The sequence below is a fragment of the Rhinolophus ferrumequinum genome, chromosome 24 (assembly GCF_004115265.2).
Source record: "Rhinolophus ferrumequinum isolate MPI-CBG mRhiFer1 chromosome 24, mRhiFer1_v1.p, whole genome shotgun sequence".
NCBI classification, from domain to species: domain Eukaryota; kingdom Metazoa; phylum Chordata; class Mammalia; order Chiroptera; family Rhinolophidae; genus Rhinolophus; species Rhinolophus ferrumequinum.
The window spans coordinates 21,639,110-21,653,604 of record NC_046307.1 but is presented as its reverse complement, the minus strand read 5'-3'; the positions used below and the strand labels follow the sequence as shown (position 1 = coordinate 21,653,604).

The window sequence follows — 14,495 nt, the reverse complement described above, 5'->3', positions numbered from 1 at the left end:
CCTGCTCCTACATGCTGAGAGCAGCCTGCTGTGGGAAGATTGGCACTTGGTGGAGGGTGCTTCAGGTGCTTAAAATAGATCAACTGTGTCATTAGACTCTTGTAACGCAGTCGTTTCATTGGCCCTGCTGGTGCTGGTGAGGGCAAGAGATAACAGCCCATGAAGAAAGACCTGTGCTTTGCACAAAATTAAGCAGATGCGAGGAAGAAGCTTTGGAAATGATACAGGCAGTAGAGAGTGGAATTCTGCCAGGAGAGGGGGCAGGGCTGTCACAGGAGCACAGAGCAGTAACCACAGCACTGGGAGCAACAGGAAGGCAAAGTGGAGCCTGTCTGGACCCCTTGTCGGCCTGGATGCACTCAGAAAAGAGGCTAGAGACTAGCATCATATGAAATTGCCAAGGGATCACTCATGCTCTCGGGAGCACAAAACCCACATGCGGGGCTGACTCTGGCCTCTCCCCACTGCGCCTTCAATGCCCTCTCCCTGGCATGTTCAAGTCCCTCCACCATTCTGGCTGCTCTTTCCTGAGCAAGCTCCACTCGGTCACTGTCCACCCTGAACACAAAGCTTCAGACACACCTGATCAGGGTCCTGCAGAGCAGCGCTACGACCTCTTGTCCGTGCAACCCGGTATCATTGCTCAGGGGCCTACATGGCTGTACTGCTTCCCACTGAACTTGACAGCAACCCTCCCTCTCCCCCAACCTTTTACTCCAATGGCTGCCATGCCTGAAGTCGCAGACGTAGGGAAATCGTGGCAGCTGAGGAGGGGAGGAGTTCAAGTCATGCTTGGGAGGTATGAATGGCCAGAGGTGGACACAGACTTATGGGAGAGTGATGGAAAGGGAAACGCAGACAAAGACCACGGTCTAACTACTAATCAGGTGACTGCATAGATGGAGGTTTTAGCAATCAGCTGGAACCACAAAGTTGAAGCCGTGTTTTTCCTTTATTCTCTTTAAAGAGAATAAGTTTATTAAATTTTAGGTTGAATTTTAAATGCCTTGGAATATTCAGACAGGCAACTTAGCAGATAGAAAGATGAACCTGGAGCTTAGCAGAGAGGTCTTTATCATAAAGAAAAAGACAGTGAGCTTTTTGTGAATAAATCATCAACTATATTTTGAGCACCGACTATGTGCTCGGCACTTCGTGGTTTGCTTTCTATGAATGATTTGCTGCCCTGAATTCTTCCAGAGGAATGAAGAGAATTTGCCCTCAACTGAAGAAATGATATTGGCCTGACCCACGTTCTCCCCTGTCTTTCTCAAGCAGGAGAACCCCATATGGACAGAGGAGAGGTCTCGAGTAGCCATATGGGGTCAAATGTATGGTCTTTCAGTAATCACTCCTTAGCTGGGGGGTGTATAAACTGACCTCACCGTTATGGAGCTCATGCTGCTGACCAGATAGCCTCTACTGGGCCAGGCATGGCCTCTAAGCTGGAACAGTCTCTGGAATAGTTGAGCCTCCCAGAGTACCTTCCTTCGGACTGGAAAGGTGCCCAGAACTAAAAGTAGCTATCCAGAATTGCCTTTCTTTGGTCTGTGCCTCACCCCCCATTACTATGTTCCCCTGGCAACAAAACTGACCTCTAGGAGATGGGGGTGGGCCGTTGTTTGCCCAACTGTATCCAACAGGATATGATATCTCCCTTCTGGGAATGACTCAGCTGGGGAAATAAGGACAAGCAGTAGAGTTTTGCTCACTTCAAGAGGACTTTAATAGCATGGCAGTGTTAATCAATTGCTAGCTCCAGACAGGACTTCCTCGCATAATAATTAACAGGTAGGCTGCAGTTTCCAGAGCTCTGTGTGAAAATACACTTCTCCATGTTTGATGTCATATTGCTCATCTGCTAGACAGGGGTTTAAAAATTCAAATGCTTACCGTAGGAAGGTAACATAAAAATAGGAAGCTGCCCCTGTGCACCTTAATGGGAAGTGGTGGCAACCATGGCACACCGGAGACCGGTACGTGCCCGCCGACAGCAGGCAATCCTACTGACTGTTGCCACATAGGAAAGTAGGGCCAGGCATGCAAGATCTTCTAGTTGGTTTTTTTTTTAGAGAAGCTTTAAATCCCAATTTTGATTTCCCAATTTCTCAATGTTGGTAAATAATTCAAATTCATTGAAAACCTTGTGTAGGGCAGATAAAACATGTCCTGTGGTGCTGGCCACCAGCTGGCCCATTGTGCAGGGCCTGTTTGATCATGAAGGCAAGTGCCATCCATGTCTGTTATACTTACTGCTGTGCGCCCGGGATCAGGTCGAGTGCAGTTTTTGGCCAGTAAATATTTGTTAAGTGAACAAATGAACAATCTAATTCTTCTTCCCCATGTTGGACATTCCCAGGAACTAAGCAGACTGCCAACCAATACCATGGCTGTAAATTGTGTTACATTACTGAAATGTGACAGTTGTGCCTAACAACCTGAACGGAGGGTTGGGGGGGGAGTGTGTTTTCTGCAGACAGACCGACTGGACGGCTCAGCCACTGCAGTTCTCCCCTCTGGGGACCTCCTACGTATGAGCTCTTCCCTTCAGTTCTCAGCGAGGAGCTCCATCTCTGCTGGTCAGAGGCGGTGACACTGGGGTTTAAACATCAAGACTAGGCAGATAACCTTTGTGACATGCGTGTTTAATAATCAACTCTCAGCACCCTACACTAGCCCTGGAGAGTGCGTGATGTTCAGGGAAAACCAATCCATAGGGACGTCTTCTCCTTGGGGAGGGGGTGTCACTTAACAAACCCTCTGTTATGCATTGATTGTGTCTGTCCCAATTTATATGTTGGAGTCCTAATCCCCAGTACCCCAGCATGTGACCTTGGAAATATGGTCTTCACAGAGGTAAGCAAGTTAAAACAAGGCCATGAGGTGGGCTCTCATCCAATATGACTGGTGTCCTTATCAAAAAGGAAAATTTGGACACGGACATGCATAGAGGGAAGATAATGTGAAGAGATACAGGGAGAAGATCAAGGAAGGGGCCCCAGGGCAGGAAGAAGCTGATGAAATGAGGGAGGGTGGCTCCTGGCACCACTGTACGTGGTGTGCATGATGCCCCCAGCCTCAAGGATGAGCTAGCGCTGGGCTTTGTGCCAAGGAAAGCCATCGCTTTCAGGAGCTCTGGGAGCTCCGCCCTGAGTGAGGAGCACAGCATCTATGGGACACAAAATCGACTCTGACACCCAGGGCCTCTGGCATCCTTGGATCAACTCAGTCTCCCGTGAACCAAGGAGAGAGACCTGGAACAGATCATTTCTTCATGGCCCTTAGAGGGAACCAATCCTGCCAAAACCTTGTTTTTGGACTTTTAGTTTCCAGAACTGTGAGGCAATACATTTCTGTTTTTAAGCTCCCCAGTTTGCCATACTTTGTTATGGCAGCTCTAGCAAACGAATCTACACAATTTTTATTAGTTTTATAGACACTCATTATATGCCAGGCACTGTTTCAACTATTAACTTACTTATTCTTTATCACAACTCTATGAGAGAGGCGCTATTATTATACTCCCTGTGATTATCATTTGAGAGGAGGAGCTGAGGCACAGAGAAGCTAAGTGACTGGCCCAAGGACACACAGCAAGTAAACGGCGGGGTTGGAATTGGAACCCAGCTCTTTGGTTCCATTCTGTACCCTTAAGAACTACAGGAGAACAATTTAATTGGTGAAATACCCACAAAGTAAAAGGTGCTCACACACTGCTGGTTGTTTTCTGTTCTTTCACAATAGTATCTGGCTAATGCTGGGTCTCAGCCAGTTGTCGACCATTCACCACAGCAGATGTTATCTCCAGCGAGATAAAGCTTTTGCCAGATAGGAAAGTTGGAGTTCAGAATTGATATCACTTCCTTTATGCAATACAAGTATTCTTGAGATCACATTGTGATGTGCAGAAATGTGTTATAGTCATTATATTGTTATATGGTTTTTAAATTGTTCCTTCCAGTATTCCTCTAACCCCACGTTACCTCAAGTAACCATTTGTCAGCAACTGCTTCCTTCATTTGGGAAACACTGGTGGTGGTGGTTGTTGTTTTAAAATCTCTCTCCTTATGAAGTATACAATCATCTCTATCTTCTCTATTTTTCAAATTAGAATTTCTTTAGGAGGCGTCCTACTGTGCTTGTGTTTGTAATGGAAACTTTTCTCAAGGCATTCTTAGAGTTCTTGATGGGGCAATGACGTTAGCAGAGGAAGGTCATCATGCTCCTCTTGCTGGGTGTCTTCGTTCTGAACTCGCGGCCTCTCCAGATGCACTCTGCTCCGCTTCTCTACCCTGCAGTATTTCCTGGGAGACTGAGCAGGATAGGCCCATGAACGGCCTTCCTTGCTCTCTGGCGCTTGGGCCAATGGGGAGCATTCTGGGAGATCCCGGGGAGGGAGTAGAGAGAGGTCCGGGTATTTATTCCCCTGGTTCCTTTCTTGGGGTTTTGCCAGGTGAGCTGGTTGCCTTTCTAGAACCATGCGCCACGGCTTCCATCAGGCAGTCCTTGCCCTACAGCTTACTGGGTCTGGGTTCCTTTTTTTTTTTTTTTTTTTGCCCCAGCAGGCCTGGAGGCATCCTTACTAGTCTCCTAGTGCTGGGCCATCCTGGCTTCTCGTTGTTTGTTTCTCTACACCTTTCTCGCACACTTTCTCGCACACTCCTTCTATTTAACTCTCCTCAAATTGCCCATCTGCCAGGACTCTAACTGATAGACAGACTCCTCTTCTCCTTTACCCTATAACGCAATCAGATGCTAGATCATGCACTTCATTTTCTAAAGGATCTTTCCCCTTATTTCTCTTCTTACAACCAGCAAAACCCTGGCCTTGAGACTTTCTGAACTAGGGAAATTGTCTCTCACCTTTCAACCCCTATCATAAACACCAGCAGGTTGATCATCTTCCTGAAGGCTTCCTGAAAGCTATGGCTTACCCATGCACAGAACCCAGTGCTGGCTACCATACCAGCAAAACAGGCTCATTTGCTTTCTTGTGTTTTTTTTTTTTCTGGGTTATTTCAGTGCATTTATTAGCAATTACAAAGACACTGTAATTAAACTACTTATAAATAGGATCAAATGTAACCAATCGTCACAAGAGTTTTTTAAAATACCTAAGGATCATAACCTAACCCGCTTCCACTTGAGCTATTATTATTTACCATTTATTTATTTATTTATTTATATTAGTTTCAGGTGTACAAAACAATGTAATAGTTAAACATTTATCATTTATATCCCTCACACAGTGACAACCCCCCGCCCCCCATCTACTACCCCTCTGACATCGCACACAGCCGTTACATTTCCGCTGTCTCTATTCTTAATGCTGTACTCCGCTTCTTGTAACTATGTATATATATATAAAAATTGTAGTTGACATTCATGATTGTTCAGCTTCAGCTTCAGGTGTACCGTGCAGTGATCAGGCATCTACATCATCCCCGAGGTCGTCTCCCTAATGGGACAAGTGTCCATCGGATACCCTACAAAATCTTTACAACATTATTGATTACATTCCCCAGATTGACTTTCGTTCCCCGTGGCAATCTTGTGGTTACCGACTGTGCTTTCTAATCCCCTCACCTTCCCCCTGATCCCCAACCCCCCTCCCATCTAGCAAACCTCAGTTTTTCCTCTATGTCTCTGAGACTATTTCTGATTAGTTTGTCTTACTTTTTTTGGAACTTCTCAGTGGCAGCTTTTTTTTCTTTTTTAAAAAAATTATTTATTTTTTCAGTTACAGTTGACTTTCAATATTATTTTATGTTAGTCTCAAGTGTACAGCATAGTGGTTAGACATTTATATAATTTATGCAGTGATCCCCCTGACTAGTCTAGTACCCACCTGGCACTATACATACTGTGTTTCCCCGAAAATAAGACCTAGCCGGACAATCAGCTCTAATGCGTCTTTTGGAGCAAAAATTAATATAAGACCTGGTATTACAGTATAGTATAGTATAGTATAGTATAGTATATAAGACTGGGTTTTATATTATAGTAAAATAAGACCCGGTCTTATACTAATTTTGTTCCAAAAGATGCATTAGAGCTGATGGTCCAGCTAGGTCTTATTTTGGGGGAAACACGACAGTTGTTACAGTATTATTGACTATATTCTCTATGCTGTACTTTATATCCCTGTGACTATTTTGGAACTACCCATTTGTATTTCTTAGTCCCTTCGCCTTTTTCACCCAGCCCCCAATTCCCCTCCCCTTTGGCAACCATTAGTTCTCTGTATCTATGAGTAAAAACAGGCTCATTTTCAACCAGAGGGTTTGGCTTTTATGATACCAATCATTCCAGAACTTTGCTCTACTCAGTTGTCAATTCAACTTCAGGTTCCTTTCCATCCACTGAGACGCAATGCCAGTGAGTTTCTCCTGTTATTTCACTTAATCCTCCCAACAAGCCTGCACATTGGCATCACTGCTCACAGTTTGTACATGATAAAATTCAGGCTCAGACACGTGATCTATCCTGTTCACGGGCACAGACAGAGTACACCACAGAGCTCGCGTCTGAACTCAGGAATCCACTCCCCAAAGCTCAGGTTCTTACCACCCCAGTATGGGGTTGCTTACCCCATGCGACCTTTGTGGGGGTTGAATGACCCCTGAATGCTCTCTTCAACAAAACAAAGTCTCCTCCAAACCAGTGAATTGTTGGCGGGCCAGTCCGTGACAGAGACCAAGAAAGGGGCCCGCGGGTAGGAGGAAGCTGGTGAAATGAGGGAGGGTGGCTCTTGGCACCACTGTACGTGGTGTGCATGATGCCCCCAGCCTCAAGGATGAGCTAGCGCTGAGTTTTGTGCCAAGGAAAGCCATCGCTTTCAGGAGCTCTGGGAGCTCCACCCCGAGTGAGGCACACAGAGTTTATGGGGCGCAGAACTGACTCTGGTGCTCAGGGCCTCTGGCATTCTTGGGTCAACCCAGTCTGCCCTGGCTTTGGACCAGGGCTTGGGAGACCCTGGGACCAATGTGAGAATGGGAGACACTGACAGGGAACAACCAAAAACATATTGTGGCCTCAGAACATGCACCTCAGGTGCTTGCATCGTCATGCCTCTGACTGTGTGAGAGGGGATGTCTGGGGTCAGCTCCTCCTGCCTGCGTTCGCCTGTGATCAAGCTCACGGATGAGAATGTGATGGCAGAGATAAGGCGATGGGGGAACAGGGCACATGGACAGCACACATCAGGGGCGTGTCAGCTGGACTGGGGGCCGAGAGGGCTTCTGCAGCTCCTGAGCGTGAGGAGGCCAGCCTGGGTGAAGGGGGTGAGGGTGGGCAGAGGGTCTGGTGCTGGACGGAGAGGGCTTTCTAAGAGCAAGGCACGGCACATGCAGAGTTGGCAGGAGCAGGCCCTGAGAGGGAAGGGAAGGAGGCAATGTGATGGGAACATGGAGAATGGCGCAGGGTGTGTGGATGAGATGGACTGTGAGTAAGGCCGAGCCAGGCCACGTGGGCTCCTGCAGGCCTTGTTGAGGGGCTTCGTCTCTCATTTTAAGAGCAGTGGCATCCACATTTTAAGCAAAGCGTGATGCAGAGGGTGGATGGGAGAGAATGGAGGGAGCCAGTTAGGGGGCTGCCTCAGCAGCTCAGCGGACAGAGGATAGATCCTTGGAATTAAGTTGGGTGTAGGCAGGGGGAAGGAAAGGCTGGATGGTAGACCACCCCCAAAGAGGCCAAGTTTCCCCTGAAGCTCTTCACCCATAGGAGTGAACCGTCTCAGTGTCAGCTCAGGGTTCCTGAACTCTGTGTGTCCTGCTCATGCCTTTGATGTCTTCTTCTCTCCAAAGGAGCCCTCCTTCCTCTCCCTTATTGCCTCCGAGGGCCAGACCCCACCTGTCACGCACGTTCTGTCAGGGCTGAACCACCCCCACTCCCTCATCTCCCAAATTACCCCTTTCTCTCCAGTTTCTGCTTTGTGGTGTCCTGAAGCTCGGCTAGATTTCAGAAACAAGGATTCTGACGAAACTAAAATGCACACTGAGGCGTCTCCGACTGAATACGCCCTTGTTTTTGCCATCTGAGACGTGTTTCTTATTAACAAAAACCATTTACATATGTTTGCAAAGCATTTTCTCATAATCCCACTTAATCCTCAAAAATCACACTTCTGGAATTCCTCTCAGTTTATGAGCAAGTATGACATCCGAGAGGTTGCGACCTGCTTGCTGATGACATAAAGTCAACGAGGACACCAGCCCAAACGAGCACAGCAGTGACGACGCCATCCCTACCACGTGACGCCAGCTACATCCGCGGTAGCACCCTCCATGTGTTACACAGCACATTGACACGTGTGTCCATTCCGTGCCGAGGGAGGCCCCGTCATTGCCGTTTTGTGGATAACATACTAATGCTGAGGATCACGCAGCCGGTAAGTGCACAAAGGAGGACGAGACCCGGGGCACCTGGCGCCAGGGCCCGAGCGCCAGCAGCTCTTCCATACCGTCCCACGACTGCAGCCCCTCACTCCCCGTCTCCAGATGAAGGAATGAGGAACTTAATAACAAGCCCAGGCTTTGCCCCCACTTCAATGGTGACATTGCAACCCTGGATTAGGCATGGCACACTCTCAACGTGGTATGCATCCACGAACCTTGTATAGGCCAACAAGTAGCTCCATGACTTGAAGAAGTTAGTGAACATTAGCTACAAGGTTTCGCCTGTACAATTGGAGGCACAATGCCCATTTCATAGGTTAGGCGTGAGAGCGTAGGGAGAGCGTGCAGGTGAAGTGCTTAGCACAGTGGCTGTGGAGCATGAGGACCCAATCAATGGGAGTGAAAGAAACGCTGAGTGAGAATTTTTGTTGGGTTCAATTGCAGACACGAGGATTAAGTGAAGAGAAAGAGGAAAGCATTTTTGCTTAGATTAGGTCACCCCAGGGATGTCCTGCCAACGCCCTGGCCTCATGCCCTTATGCCCCTGTCACTCCGTCACTCCCATGAGGTCTGATTTCTTCTCTCTCCGTCTGTAGATTCCCATGGTTGGGAGGAGCCTAAGTGATGGTGGAGCCCAGCCCCTGAGCCCTGAGCAAGTCTCTAAAGGCCCAAGGTAGGCCTTTAGAGAAGCACTTCCTCTTATGGGGCCCCCAAGTCTGCCCAAGTCATTCTACTCTATTTTCCACCACTCCTGGAAGATAAACAGACTCTCCCTGGTTAGAAAAAGTATATGAGGCTGGAATGACGTTGTCGGTCCTCATCTTCTACAGTATTTAACTCTAGTGGCATTTTTTCTTAATCAAAAAACAAAAACAAAAACAGCAAGTAAAATCTCTGTTTTTTTCTTTCAAGAAAACTCAGTGTTACTAACAGGACAAGAGTCCCTTATGATTCCAGAGAAGAAATGGGCAGGGTCAGTTGCTTGTTTCCTTATTCCTTAGTTCCTTAAAAAATAGATGAGAATAGATCTTTCTCTTCTGTTAGTTAGTGAGAAAGGACTCAGATAAACGCAATTTTTCCTAGAGATAGAGAGAAGTGAGAGGCCGTTCACATCTTTATTTGTCTGAAAGCACCAGACGCAAACATGTGGGCCACTGAGTGACCTGGGCTACAGAATTTTGCTCTTTCCCTGAGCCTGGTGAGAAGCCAAAGCACTGTTCCAGACTGGCAAAATCAAGTGGCAAATTCTTTGGCTGTGAGAGGCAGAGGGAGTCCAGCCTCCCTCGCTTGCTTAGCATAGCTATGTAATACACAAAGGAAGGCAGCAGAGAGATGAGTCATACAAATGCATAGTAAATAAATATATTTCATTTCTATCTCAGTGGCTTTTGCTCTGTTTTCCTTTCCTCCATGGCAGCAGCTTTGAAATGGAGGAAAGGTGAGGAAATAGTGGGTTTGGTCTGGACATAGTCTCAGAAAGTACTGATTTTTCTGGCCTTGCTGCTCAGCTCTAGCTTTTTTAGAAGAAACTTGTCGATTCTTAGATCAGAAGAGTCTCTAATTCAATCCCTCTTATTTTACCGAGGAACGATCTGAGATCCAGAGAGGAGACTGATGGGAAAGTCATAGACACAAGGAAGTGAATATTCCTTGGGGTTCCCCAGTTCAATAACCCCACCTGCTGCTGGAATGACCCAGACAAACTCAGTTGATAAGGGAGGAGGGTGAGGGGGACTTGACCCAGAGCTCCTTTCCAGGGTGACACCCAGGCCACTTGCCCCAGCAGGTGCCCATCGTCAGAGGGACTACATTGAAGAGAAATGGCCGGGGCCTCCTTGTATTCCTGACTGCATTTCTCAACAGCTGGGGCCCAGCCCAGCAGCAAAATGTCTGGTCCTGGCTCTGCAAAGCAGTTGTTGCCTCTGGCATGTTAGAGACCTTGGCCAAAAGGCTTGTCTCTTTTCTCTCCTTCTGGGGTTGGCTAACCAGCCTATAGCTGTGTGGAGAAATTAGCTCTGGGCCCACGGGGCTGCAGGCACTCAGAAGAGGATATTTTACAATTTCCAGACCCAAGGTGGCTTCGTGATGATTTGTTTATCAAACTGCTGGTTCCCATCCCACTGCCTGCCCACACCCACCGAGCCACTCACTGAGGACCAGACTCCCCACTCCTCCCAGCTCCAGGACAAGGGGAGCCCTCCACGGCTTTCCAGCTGTGTGCAGAGAGGTGTCCTCTGAGCCCCCACAGCCAGACAATGGCCACACAGCTGCTTCTGAGGCCTTCCCAGGCATTGCCAGAAGGAGACAGGCAGCCTTCCTTGCAGAGGCAAGTGGCGCTGCCGGTAAAACATTAGCAAAATTATTATGAAAAGCTGGTCCCATACTCCTCTGCGGGGAAGCGCAGAAAGGATCAAGAAGGAGTCTGGGGGCCATGTGTCCCCCCAGATGACAGGCGTCCTTCCTCCTTCCAGGCAGCGGGCGCAGCCTCCTGCACCTCCCGCCCCCACCCTGTTCCCACGGCAAAGGAGAGGAGGACCCACTTACTGCTCGTGTTCATGGTGATGCGTCTGCACTGGGTCTTTCATTCAATACGGAGGCCCCAGCTGCCTTTAAAATCTTCCGATCTTCCGACTTCACTCATCACCTGAGGGGTGAAAAGGCAGGCTAGTGCCAGTTCTGTATCCTCAGGTGCTCGCTCTCCCCCTGCTGTCCCCTTTCAGCCTTGGCTGTAGCCACTGGCCTTGAAGGCTAGTGGACTAATAGGCGCAGGTGAGAGGAGGAAGGAGGCAGAGGCGGTGGAGAGGACACGGGCGCCCCGGTCCTGCTGCCCCTTGGACCCGAATCCGAGGCAGAAGTGGGGCTGGCAGCGCCTGCTCGGACGCACCTTCAACTACTCCAGCCCAGAGGCTCAGGAGCCCAAAGGGGGTGTGGACCACAGGGAGGCAGGGCGGGGGCAGCGCGCGGGGCGCCAGCTCCGCTGGGCAGCGCGTCCCCGCCCGGCTTGGGGAAGCAGCGACCCGCCCCGGGACCCACCTCTCGGCCAGCATCGGGAGCCAGAGGCCCCTGCCCGGGCCCCTGCGACCGGTTCATGAATCCTGGTCCTCGTCTGGGGTCTCGAATTCCAGGGCGAGCAAAACGAAATAGGAGAGCTCGACATCCATGATGCGGGCTCGCGGGCTGGCAGCGCGGGGGGCGCGGCCGCTCACTGCTGCCACCTGCTGGAAGCGCCAGTGCGTGTCCAGGCCCCGCCCCGCCTGGGTTTCTCCTTGGATCCTGGGGTGTGATGCAGCGAATGGAGGAGACTCCGTGTTTGGGGGCCAACGATGGGTGCTTGAGCTCTTGTTTCCCTTCCCACGGTTTGGGGACCTAAGGGCTAGACAATGACAGGGAAATAAAGTAATATTGGGAGAGGCTGTGAAGAAAGGATTGGCTTTGTAGGAAGACTTCCAACCCTCCTTCCAACCAGCGTGGTCTTGACCAAGTGAGGCTTTCTGCTTCGTCTACCTCGTGTGTAGAAGGGAGCGGGTGGTCAAGTGAATGGGACATTGGGGGATTCTCTCAGCCTCCTAATGTATGCCCTTACCTACCCCTTTATGCCCCTTATCACTGATGCATATGTGACAATTGTTTATCATCTCTCTTCCCCACTAGAATGTTCGCTCCATGAAAGTATGGGTCTTGTCAGTAGGGTTCACCACTGAGCCCCCAATACTTAGAACAGTGCCTGGCACATGGTAGGTATCAGTAAATATTTGTTGACAGAATGCCCCAGGTTTTTTTCTGGATCTACTATTGTGTAGCACGCAGAGTGGAAGGTCTGGGAACTCCCACCTTGAAACACTTCCCCTTCTGAGGCAAACAGCAGGTATGTGGCCTCATGACTCAATCTCACAGGTCCATCCAGTTTTTGTGCGGGCAACTAGCTCTTGTCCAAAAGTGTTTTGTTTAGTTTTGTTTTGGTGATTGGTTCTTGTAGGTGTGTATTATAGAAACCTATATTCTTGTTTATTTATTTATTTTTGTCATGATTAAGTCAGTGGGGTGGGGTTCTTTACAGTCCCCTGACTACTTACTGTCATCTTTTGAACCTAATTCATGACCACACAAGCATGACTTTTGAGTGTGGAAAAACAAGAGTGAGAGGACGCATGATCCCTGTCCACAGAATGACTTCAGTTAGAGCATGTGTTGAATCAAAAAGCTGTGAACACTCACACCCCCAATTTATAGACAAGGAAACAGTGGGTCAGAGAGGCTGAGCTACCTGCCCTAAGACACACAGCATCTCATGGCAGAACTGGACCAGATCTCCTCATTTCTAGCTTGGTCCCGTGTAAGAATGACTCAATGCACTGGAGTCTGGGATGGCAGGGTAAGAGTAGGTGGCTGCCCTCTTAAAACTTGGAAAGAACACCTTTTAGGTAAATACAATGTTTCTGTTATACACTGGGTGGAAAAAAATTGATGTGGCCATGATCTCAAGATGTGATAGAAAGTAAAGAATCTTTAGAAAAACCGAAGGGTTAGTGGATTTGAAACACATTGTGATAGCTTAATAGGGTTTGTGTCCCCTGGAGGAGGAATAACGCTAATCTCCTCACGGTGGTTCTCAAAGTTTTGTTTGTGTAAAAAATCACCTGTGGTATCTGCAAAAATGCAGATTCCTAGGCTTCTGATTCCTTGGTCTGCATTTTAAACAAGTATCCCAGGTGATTCAGAGACCACTCTTTGCTACTGAAAAAGGCAGAGGCCTAGAATAGCTTTGAAAACATAGCGAGTGATTAAGAAATATATAAATAATTCCAAAAGGTCTCTTTAGAGACCCCCTCCATTTTCAGACTGGGGTTCCTTATTCGATTACCCTGTGGCATGCAACTTACTGGGCTCTAATGCTTGGGAAAAGATACTTTTTTCCTGGGAGAAAGTTCGGGTAAGTTAAATATGTAAAATTAACAAGACTGTTCAGGGAACATATTTAGTTCTCACTCAAAGCTTCAGTGCTTAGAAGTGTTCAGATTACAGGACATAGTCCAACATAAGCTTGATATTCATTCATTAACTCATCCACTCAGCAATCATTTATTGAATAGCTACTTTGTGCTAAGCCCTGGGCTGGCCCCTGGGGATATAGTGGTGAATGGGACAGAAAAGGACCATGCCTTCCTGGAAAACTTATGCCTTCCTGGAGCATAAGTTTTGTTTGCGGGGGAGAAGGTAGAAATAACCAACTAAGCAAAACATGAATATTAGATAAACCTATTGGCGGTTTGGTTAAGAGGCCAGGAACAGTTTCCAGCCTAGCTGATTTTCAACCGCAGCTCCATCACTTCCTAGCTGTGTGACCTTGGGCAAGATAACTCAGCCTCTCTGAGCCTCAAATTCTTCATCTGTAAAATGGGAAATGGGTATAGTATGGTGACTACCTCATGAATTGTTGGATGTATTAAAATATTCAGGGTATTGCATCGTGAGTGAAAATGATGTACGCTAACTAGTAGTATCATCCCTCACTTATACCTGCTCTCAGAGGCGGTGCTGTCATTTTCTACTCATGTCGGTAGACCTGTGGACCTTTCCAAAAAGTGGCGGCCATGAAAATATGCCTCAGAATTTTCTAACTATGGGGAACTTAATTGACCAGTTCTCTTTGTCTAGGTTTCTTTTTCATAATAAATCCAGCTGTCTGCTGATGAATTCAGCTCTTTGGAGAGACCATTGAGCCTTGGCCCACTCTAAAAGCCCCAAAATAGATTCTGTTGGGGAAACAATCTGCGTAATTATGAGGATAGGAAGAAAAGGGTTAAAAGAAGCTCAAACAGCCATCCCCGTGAGGATATGCACAACAATTGGGGGCCGGAGGGAAAGACGCAGGCGGAAGCTGGGGGTGGGATTCTCAGTGGAATGGCTGTGGAAGTCATCAGGAAAGCAGAATCTTGGCTCTGCCTCTGCAGGAGAACAGAGCTGAGAAGCACAGAGCAGAGGGCCCCTTTGTTTGGAAGTTTGTTTTGAACTTTAAGACTCCAGAATGGAGATAAACAAGTCCCACCTGGAAATAGGCAAATGCTCCTGGATGTTGGAAAAACAGGTGGCAAAACCATT

General features: G+C 48.1%; 1 protein-coding gene across 6 annotated transcripts in view; it reads right to left on the bottom strand.

Annotated features, from left to right (window-relative positions):
- The window catches only part of ABLIM3 (actin binding LIM protein family member 3), a 103,010-nt gene extending 91,374 nt beyond the window's left edge, over positions 1 to 11,636 (bottom strand). For 5 of the 6 annotated variants that reach the window (XM_033096115.1, XM_033096117.1, XM_033096118.1 and 2 more), the window contains exons 1-2: positions 11,430 to 11,589; positions 10,941 to 11,040 (exon numbers count right to left, since the gene is read on the bottom strand). In XM_033096115.1, coding sequence (XP_032952006.1) covers positions 10,941 to 10,953 — 13 coding nt within the window. In that variant the 5' untranslated portion in view covers positions 10,954 to 11,040; positions 11,430 to 11,589. Of the gene's footprint in view, positions 1 to 10,940; positions 11,041 to 11,429 lie in introns of all 6 variants that reach the window. The other variant, XM_033096116.1, reaches the window with a different exon arrangement.
- Positions 11,637 to 14,495: the final 2,859 nt, after the last annotated feature.